Source organism: Alligator sinensis, unplaced genomic scaffold (genome assembly GCF_000455745.1).
Source record: "Alligator sinensis unplaced genomic scaffold, ASM45574v1 scaffold351_1, whole genome shotgun sequence".
NCBI classification, from domain to species: Eukaryota; Metazoa; Chordata; order Crocodylia; family Alligatoridae; genus Alligator; species Alligator sinensis.
Genome location: NW_005842790.1, coordinates 507064 through 516376, shown reverse-complemented (window position 1 = coordinate 516376; position 9313 = coordinate 507064). Strand labels below are relative to the sequence as shown.

The following is a 9313-nucleotide window of genomic DNA, read 5'->3' as shown; positions in this document are numbered from 1 at the left end:
TTCAAAAAAAAAAAAAAAAAAAAAACCCCCCCCCCCCCCCCAAATACTAGCACAATGAAAACCATTCTCAAACGCTGTCCATCTATAATGGCAGACAAGGCTCTATAATGGGGTTTTTGTTTTCTTTATCATCTTCTGGAAAGCAAGCCATAACAAACCAAATTTCAACCAAGCTCTACAAACATGCAATATCAACCCCTGAAAAATACACTCGGGGCAAACAAATCTCTCCATTGGGCATGATCAACTTCTGCAGGATCTATGCATTGTTTTAAAAAATAAGTTTCTATCACTTCAAGTGGACTTCACAAAGTAAGCAGAACTTAAATTGAAATCCCTGCAGACAGATCTCTGAATTGCATCCCTACCATCAGCGGGACAGGGGAAGAGAGAAAGAGCATGCATAACAGCACATGGTCCCTTCCAAGTGGCTGGGAGAAAGGAGGGGCTGCCACTGTCCCCATTTTTGGATGGGGCACCCTCAAACAGGTGCCTTTGAAGGACCTCTCTGTCATGATACCTCATCACTGCACCAGAAAGTTGTATATATTTTAAGTGGTATTCCTGTGGGGGGCCTCTGGGAGACCAGGATCTTAAGGAAACAAGCACCAGGTATCAATCTGGCAGGAAGAATGTGTCTTAAGCAAGTCACAAATTTCAGCTGAGGAAGTATACTAAAGCAGATTTTTCTATAGGCTTGGGGTTTTTTTTCCAATGATGTAATTTATATCAGCACAAACCCCTCCCCAGCATTGATGCAATTACATTAACATGCAGGTGTCTCACTTCAGTACGGTTTATTGCCCTTCTTGCAGAGGAATAAATTATAACAGTTAGAGGTGCACCAATACATCGGTCCATATCATATTGGCACCAAGAAAAGGAAAATTGACATTACTGGCAATCAGCTTTTTTTGCTGATGTGGCTGATAATGTCACCACTAAATGCTGAGTGCATGCAGGCAGCTGCAGCATGCACACAGCCAAGAATACCGCCTAGCAGCTTGGAAAGCAGCATCCAGCCCATAAGTCTGTTGTGGGGGGAAGTAGCGTGGGGGGAACAAACTGAGGCCCCTGTGGTGAGGGAGGGAGTGGGGCTGAGGCTGGGGCAGGATGGAGTCACGGAGGGGCAGGCGGGGGTGGCATGGGGAGGGGAGCTACAGGAAAAGTAGAGCCGGGACCATAGCGCCCCCCCTCCCAGCACTGCTACCACTCGCCCCGCCCAACCCTCTCTGCCTGGCCTGAGCGCAGCTGCCAGGAAGAGCCTGGTGCAGCCCCCAAGCACGTGTGCACAGCAGCAGCCTGCCCTTGCCCTGCACACAAAACTCGGGGGCACATGCCCCACATGCCTCCCCCAGAAGTGCACGCAGTGGTAAGAGCCGCCCCATGCCCCATCCCCCCAGACAAGCCGCCAGCTCAGTCCCATGCCTCCACCTTGGCTGGGCAATGCCTGCCTCTGCCCCACTTCTTCCCTCACTGCGGGGGCCTCAATCTGTGCCCCCCGTGCTCTTTCACCTCCGACAGACTTACCAGCCAGACGCTGCTCTACAAACTGCTGGGCTGCATATCAACAATTGGATCGGTATTGGCCGATATAGCTGGCCAATAATTGGTCATCAGTATTGGCCCCAAAAATCTTTATTGGCTCACCCCGAATAATAATAAGCAAATTTATACTAGAATATAACTATATTTATATAATACAAGAAGCACAACTTATATGTTTAAGTGAAGCCCTAATGCTTGAGCTAGATATTAAGTATATTTATCTCAAAAATGCAAAACAGGGGGATCACATTATTGCCATGTATGCAGCACTGTTGAGCATTTCACTGAAATACAGAAAGTTAGTAGGGGGGAGGTAGAGGGAGAAAATCATCATGTAAGTAAATTTGTTTATATATAGGCTGCAGACCAGCATGGCACCTGACTTTAAGCATGAGTAGTCTCATTGAATTAAGTGTGATTACTTATGTTCAAAGCCCGGTATGTGTACTTAATAACTGAATGTGTACTGAATAAAGAGGGGGTAGTTAAAGTAAAACCACTGACCTTTAACTGCGGATAAATCTGTTGAATCATGGGAAGATTTAATGCATTTAGAGCCTTTGGCCTATTCATAGTTATTATTCCAGCACATCCTTTCTTTTCCAGCAATACTTCATGCACAGAATCTGTGTGTTTGGACATACGCTGTACATATGAAAAATGGAGACTGAATTATTACCATTTATGATTCATACTGAAAGACCATACTGTGCAGAATATAACATGAACATTCTCAAAATACACATTAATATCAGTCAGTGCAGAATTCTAGGGTGTATAACAATCTCCCCACTCTAGCTTTCCCCTTCCAGCCCCCACTCAGGTTTTTTATAGACTAATTTATTTCCACTCTTTTAATATAATTCTTGAAACCATACTAAGTTTAGATTTATATCAAGCCTACTACTCTGCAAAAATAATGGAACCAGCTTGTGGGCCATAATCTGAAAAGCATTTTCCACAGTACCTTTGGGGAATATACAATTTCATCTCAAGGTTTCACTAAAAATGCCATACTGAAAACATCTGCTTCAGCTATGATATTTGCTGCATAATACTATTCCCGGTTTTCCTTCTTGCAATTTGAAACAAACTGCCTTGTCTGTGAACAACTTTGATGATGTTGTGCAAGAAATAATAATGATGTTTGTCCTTTGAATTCAAAGATGACCATAACATCACTGGTTGGTTTGGTTTCTGTGAACATGTGAATGGTTGATCAGGCCAATTTGTGCTTTGAACCACCTATGGCACAGTGAGCAAAAGATGCCGCTTTGGGTTGCTTGATCAACAGCAGATGTGCTGCTGTTGTGAGATTTATGCTAGTTGTGTTTCTGCTCCGCCTCAGCAGTTCTTCTCCACTCACAGACAGTAGCTCCAATACGGATAAGGCTTCACCAGGTGGAACAATTATGAGGAAGATCTTCCCAAGGCTTCAGGTCAATGTTGAAACGTTTCAAGGATGCTTGCTGACTAGCTGTGTTTTGATGGCAAACCCAACACCAGCTTCATGTTGCTCTTCTTTACTATGGCCACTCCAGAAGGTGTAGCTGGCTCTTTTTACAGTTAGTTGTCCTACTTCAGCTACGCGCATTTCACTCAGGGCTGCTATCTGAATCTGCCCGGTTCTCTACCAACTAGAGCTGTTCTCTTTGGTCTATCTGCTATTGTACAGACCACTAGCGTGCATGCATTCCAAGCACCAACGGTGAGTGGTTTCACTATGTCTTTTTGTGTGGTTGTCAACTGCTATAGTAGGATCCCAGTCCGTATGCTGATCAGAGTTAAGGTGAAGCAGATAATGTTTAGGGCACTTTTTCTAGACCCTTCCTCATGCTACAGAGGTGAGTAGTAATCCAGGGGGCTGCCAAATTCCGCAGCTGCTTTTGTCCAGTGAAAAGCGACCCTATGCCCTGAGCCATCTATGTGCTGGTCTGTAGCTACAACTCCCAGTGTATCCACACCTACTGCTTTGCTGCTTGTCCATTGCCACAGGACTTGAGTGTGTCTATGTGGTGGATATAGTGATGTCATGACTTGCACACGAATTGGATTTAAGTGAGGGAAAACTGCACAGAGTCACCCTCACACTCTTGTTCAGGCCTTTCTGAATCAGGGTCAGGTCTCCTAGTCTTTTCCTGAAAATCAGTGGGGGCTGGGGATTTAGGGCACCCCAGACTTGCCCTTCCCTGGGGTTTGGCCCTAGTGGCACTTTCTAGGGCAGGAGCGGGCAAAGTCCGGCCCGTGGGCCAGATCGGGCCTGCGGCAGACTCTATTTCCCATCAGTCCCTGTCTGTATCATTGCAGCAGTTTCCATGGAGACCCAAGGAGCCGTGGTACTGCGACGTGGGGCCAGGGTTTCCATGGAGACCAGCCCCAGCAGCACTGGCTGGATGGGGAGCTGCTCCAGGGCCAGGGCTGGGATCTTGTGGTGGTGACAGTGTGGTCCAGAGCCAAGGTAGACCTGCAATCTACTGCCCACTTCCCTGATCTGCTGCCCAGGGTGTGTCACCTAGATGTCAGACAGGTAAGCAGGCAAGAACTGACTGGCAGAGAGCAGCAGTCCACACCATAGTCATCAGGGCCCACTACAGAAGCATTAACTAGAAAGCATGCAATACAAAAATGTACTGAACTGTGAGAATCTATTAAGCTGTTAATCTATGAAATACTGCAAGAAGAGTTTGTAGTAAACATCAGACTATACTCAACTGGAAACATTGCACCTAAACATTAAAAGGCTTCATAATCTAGCACCATCAAGACTGGACAGTTCATTGAAAGACTATTTTTCTCACCCCAGGAAGCCGCTGTTGCAAATCAGCTCCTAGCTGTACTTACCAAGTGCTGTAGTATTATTTGTAACCTGTGGAATGATTTCAGCCTGAAACAAAAATACCAAGTTCAATGTTTTAAATGTAGATTACACCAAGCTTTATTAAAAATATGTCTAGATACATATACTTAATCAGGCCAATGTACCCTTTTGCTCAATTTTTGTGCTGTTCATTAATAGTATTGCTAAAATTGCACTTTCTATAGGAAATAGCATCAATAGTGTACAGAGGGCCTCTTTAAAGTCAGGAAAAGCCATCCTTAAAAAAAAAAATAAAAAAAAAAAAAAAAAATCAGGAAAATGGACTGTAACAGGCTTTCTTCAGCATACTGAAATATAACAGTATCTTGTTTTTATGTTTGAAACAATAGTAATAAATCATAGAATCATAAAAAAATAGAGTTGGAAGGGACCTCAAGGAGGTCATCTTGTCCAAGCCCCTTCTCAAAGCAGGACCACCCCCAACTGCTGTATTTAATCAAATATTTACTGGAACACAGTATTTACTGCAGAGGAGAAACAGAGTTGGGGTGAGGGGCAGGAGGCTGCCATGGGTCTGATTCTGGCACCTACCCAGGGTCAGAGTCAGAGTCAGAGCCACAGCAGATACCTGCTCCCACCCTCCACTTTGTATGCAAATATAAGATGAGGGACTTTCCTCCCCCTCCATGACTCTGGGGGGTGGGGGTGAGGCAGGGAAGCCTTGTCTACATTCCAGTAAATTTGGTATACCATCCCAGCCAAGGCTTTGTCTACCCAGGTCTTAAAAACCTCTAAGGATGGAGATTCCACAGTCTCTCAGGGTAACTTGTTCCAGTGCTTTACTAATTTCCTAGCAAGAAAGTTTTTTCTTGATATCTAATCTAAGCTTTCCTCGCTACAACTCAAGACCACTGCTCCTTGTTCTGTTATCTGCCACAACCTAGAACAGTCCAGCTCCGGCTTCTTCATAACCACCTGTGGAAGGGCACCTTCAGTGCCTGATACTTTAAGGGCCTGAGTAGGCAGCAGAGCAACCTGCAGCTGACTGCACTCCCAATCAGGAGAGTCACATGGCCAGCAGGAGGCTGCCTGATGGGAAGGAAGGCCTAGCTGCTAGGGAATAAGAGCAGGCTCTGAGCAATCAAACCAGGAATTGCTACAAGCAGCCAGAGGGAGAACATCACCCAGCTGGAACTGCTGCTTTCAGAACACCTGGAGGTAAAGGACAGGAACTATGGGGAGGGAGAAGATTCCTGGTCTGGGAGAATGACCTAAAACTACACCCTGTGGGGGTTGAATGGTGTAGTAGGGCTGCCTGTGGCAGGGCAGCTTCCACACCTGTGCCTCCCTAGAGAAGGGCAAGTATGGGATGCCAGAATGCCTCAGCCCCCGCTACCTTGTGGATATCCAGGGGAGGGCAAAGGCTAGGGGAGCACACCCTGACAGAAAAGCACAAGGGCTCAGGCTCACTGAGTGGGACCCAGGCTTGTCTACAGACACGCAAGGACTGAGTGGGCTGTAGGTCAAGAGTGGGGGTCCAGGCATATCTGCAAACACCTGAGACCTGTGGGAGATAAGGCCCTGTGGCCACAGTTAGGGGGCAGAGTAGTGGCTGGAGGCTGTGCAGAATAGGGCCTTATGGGGCCTGAAGGACTGCACACGAGTCAACCAGAGTAGCCACAGTTAAGGCTCTAGTGATGGGGTGTGAGTTGAAACCCAGTTAAGGGATCAGGGGGGTAACAGATGACATGTAATTCCACCATGAGGCATAGGATGCAGTATATGGGGAAGTTCAGGGCCAGGAATAATGCCCTAGGCATTGGGGTGTTAAATGGGCAGCCTCCTACACTGTTATATCAGTAATTATTACATCAAGGCATAGCAGGTGAGGTAGGGCAGACTGTTCTAGACATGTGGGCAGGCCAACGTTGTGACCAGCCTTGAGATATTCCCGTCACACCACCCTTCAAGTAGCTGAAGGCTGTTATTAAATCCTCCCTTGATGTTCTCTTCTCCAGGCTAAATAAGCCCAGTTCCTCCAACCTCTCCTAGTGGGCTTGTTTCAAGGAATATGGGGGGGGGGGGAGGCACAACACACACAAAGAAAACCCAATTAACACAAATGCAAATGAGTCACTTCCAATTCTGAAACGGCTAAAACAAATTTAGAAGTTAAGACATAAGGGAAGAAGGGCTGCCTATAATCAGCTAGCTTAGGACTCTTAAAACATGAGTCGTCAGTGTAACAAAGTCATCAGTAAACCTAACTGCACTTTATCATGCACCAGCAGATGCATGACAAACAGAACCAAGGAGGTGATACTTCCTCTCTATTGGGCATTGGTCAGACTGCAGTTGGAATACTGCATCCAGTTTTGGGTGCCACACTTCAAGAGGGATGTGGATAACCTGGAGAGGGTCCAGAAAAGGGCCACTCATATGGTTAAGGGCTTGCAGGCCAAACCCTACAAGGAGAGACACGGGCACCTGGACCTCTTCAGTCTCAGCAAGAGAAGGCTGAGAGGTGACCTTGTGGCTGCCTATAAATTCATTATGGGGGTGCAGAAGGGAATTGGGGAGGCTCTACTCACTAAGACACCCCGGGAGTTGCAAGAAATAATAGCCATAAGCTAGCAAAGAGCAGATTTAGACTGGACATTAGGAAGAACTTCTTCACTGTTGAAGTGGCCAAATCTGGAATGGGCTCCCAAGGGAGGTGAAGATCCCCAGGGTAGGGGAGAACACCAAGAGGAGGTCAGATAGGCATCTAGCTGAGGTCATCTGAACCCAGCACTGTTTCCTGCCTATGCAGGGGGTTGGACTCTATGAGCTACTGAGGCCCCTTCTGACCCTAACATCTATGAATCTTCTCTATCTAATATTTAGGCATGTTCCTAACATGAGGATATGACTTTAAAGCCTTATGCCATATCTTGTAGACTCTGAAGTTATTTCAGTTTTTCAACTGCCCTTCTCAAAAAGTCTCTTCCAGTTGTAAGTTTCTTCAAGGCACTGCATCTGCTATTGTATCACAAGTACATATGTAGAATAACTCCACTAAAATCCTAAAGACTTATTCAAGATTTACTCCAGTACACCTGAACAAAGACTAAGGCAATTTCATATGGATAGATCTATAACCTCTGCTATGAACCCCATGCCATTTGTGTGGGCAGACAAGGAATTGACTTTGCTGGGTTCTGCTTTTAAGATACTGGATCTCTGCTTCTTTTTAAACTGCCAAATGATGAGCGGCACTTTTAGCCAGATGCATGATTAAGTAAATCTCACAATTACAAGTAATCAGTCAGGTATGATGCTAGTTTATGCTGCTTCCCAAGCTTTACCCTCAACACTAGTCTAACCTTTTCATAGGTAAGATTTGCTAGCAGAAAGAACACACAACCACAGGTGACTCTGGCTAAAGTCATCTTGTGCAGGGAGGGGGTGGGAGAGGTACACGAGGCACTTAGAGGTCTCTGAACAAACAGCTTTCATATGCAACCCTCTAGCGCAGTTTCTCTCAACCTGTGGGTCACAATCCAGAAGTCAGTCACAAAAATATATGAAAGGGTTGTGAACCAGCTTTAAAAATGGATCAGCAAACTTTAAAAAAAAAAAAAAATTCTCCTTTTAAATGTGGGGAAACTGGGCGCTCTCATGGGCTGTGCTGCTTGGGGCCTGGAGGTGGGAGCAGTGGGTCTGAAGTGAGGGTCACTGGGGCAGGACTAGCCATTGATGCTTACAAATAGGACCTGGTACAAAACCGGTTGAGAACTGGTGCTTTAGAGTAGCGCTGCACAATCTGGTCTGGGGTGGGGGGACACCTTGAGGTCCTGCCGAGGACCTGGTGGGGAAAAGGAGGAAGGCGCCGGAAACCCGGTCCCGACAGAAACCCGGAGCTTTCCAAGGCGGTTCCGAGCTCTCTGCAGTGCGAGGCCTGCTCCAGTTTCTGACAGAGAGAGAAAGAGAGGCACGGGGGGGGAGGAGAGCGGATCTCCCCTCGCTGTCCCCGCCGCCGGCGCGGGGACGAAGCCCCAAGGGAAGTCCCCGCTCGGCTCTCGCCCAAGCGCCGCCCCGCTCCGCCCCGCCCCGGCCGCGCGAGGCACCTGGGGATCGGCCAGGTCAACTGCAGCACCATCCCGCTCGGCGCAACCGGATCACGTCACCGCCCTACGACACTGAGGAGACCGGAAGGGCCAACGGGCGGAGCGGAAGTACTCGTCGCTTTCAGCTCGCGCGCGGGCATGCGCCTCAGCATATGTTGTCCCCCCTCCTCCCATTGGCTGTGGGGCCGGAGCGCCTGCCCACAGGGCGGAAAGGGGAGGGGTCGGAACAGTCTCGGCCCGGTGCAGTGACGTCAGCGCAAAGAGGTCTGGCACCAGGCGTGGGCGCGCGGGAGCTTCTGGTGCGCTGCGCTCCCCCGTGCAGAGCGCGCGCCTGCGCTGCGGCGCGTGGGGCTTGGCTTGTGTGAGCCTTTATGACTCACGTCTCGGGGCCGGCTTCTCTGGGCAGCCCGGGCTCCCAGCGCCTTGAGCGGTTCCCGTGTGTGACAGCTGCGTGTACGCTGTGGGGCGGGAGCGGGGCACAGGGTACAGATTCGCCATGATGTTTACAAATGGGTCCTGGTACAGAAAAGGTTGAGAACCACTGATCTAGCCTAGTCCAACCCCATGCCTGAGGCAGGATCATCCCTGTCCAAACCGTCCCATACAAACCAGAATCCAAACACTACATGTAGGGACCTGCCAAAGTCATGGTGGACGCGGGGTCGGCCGTGATTCTTTTAATCTTGCATGTTCTCCTGGCTGCTGATGGGTGGAGAGGCCTTGCTAGTGGCTTGCTCCTGATCAGGGAGGCAAAAACTGGTTTTAAATACGGCACCCTTTTTGCTTCCTGTCACTGATTGGCCGAGGGGTCCCGGGCGGCCCTGCTGTTTGTGCCGAC

General features: G+C 48.3%; 1 protein-coding gene across 10 annotated transcripts in view; it reads right to left on the bottom strand.

The window, feature by feature from the left end:
* HIBCH (3-hydroxyisobutyryl-CoA hydrolase) overlaps nt 1-8601 on the bottom strand; it is a 118229-nt gene extending 109628 nt beyond the window's left edge. For 6 of the 10 annotated variants that reach the window (XR_325097.2, XR_325096.2, XR_003091676.1 and 3 more), the window contains exons 1-3: nt 8476-8600; nt 4390-4432; nt 2053-2193 (exon numbers count right to left, since the gene is read on the bottom strand). Coding sequence is in view for 4 of the 10 variants with exons in the window: in XM_006034994.3 (XP_006035056.1) it covers nt 2053-2193; nt 4390-4432; nt 8476-8507 (216 nt within the window). In the remaining 6 variants the exon portion in view is untranslated. Of the gene's footprint in view, nt 1-2052; nt 2194-4389; nt 4433-8112; nt 8319-8475 lie in introns of all 10 variants that reach the window. The other 4 variants (XR_003091679.1, XM_006034995.3, XM_025191138.1 and 1 more) reach the window with 3 other exon arrangements.
* Between the last annotated feature and the right edge of the window lie 712 nt (nt 8602-9313).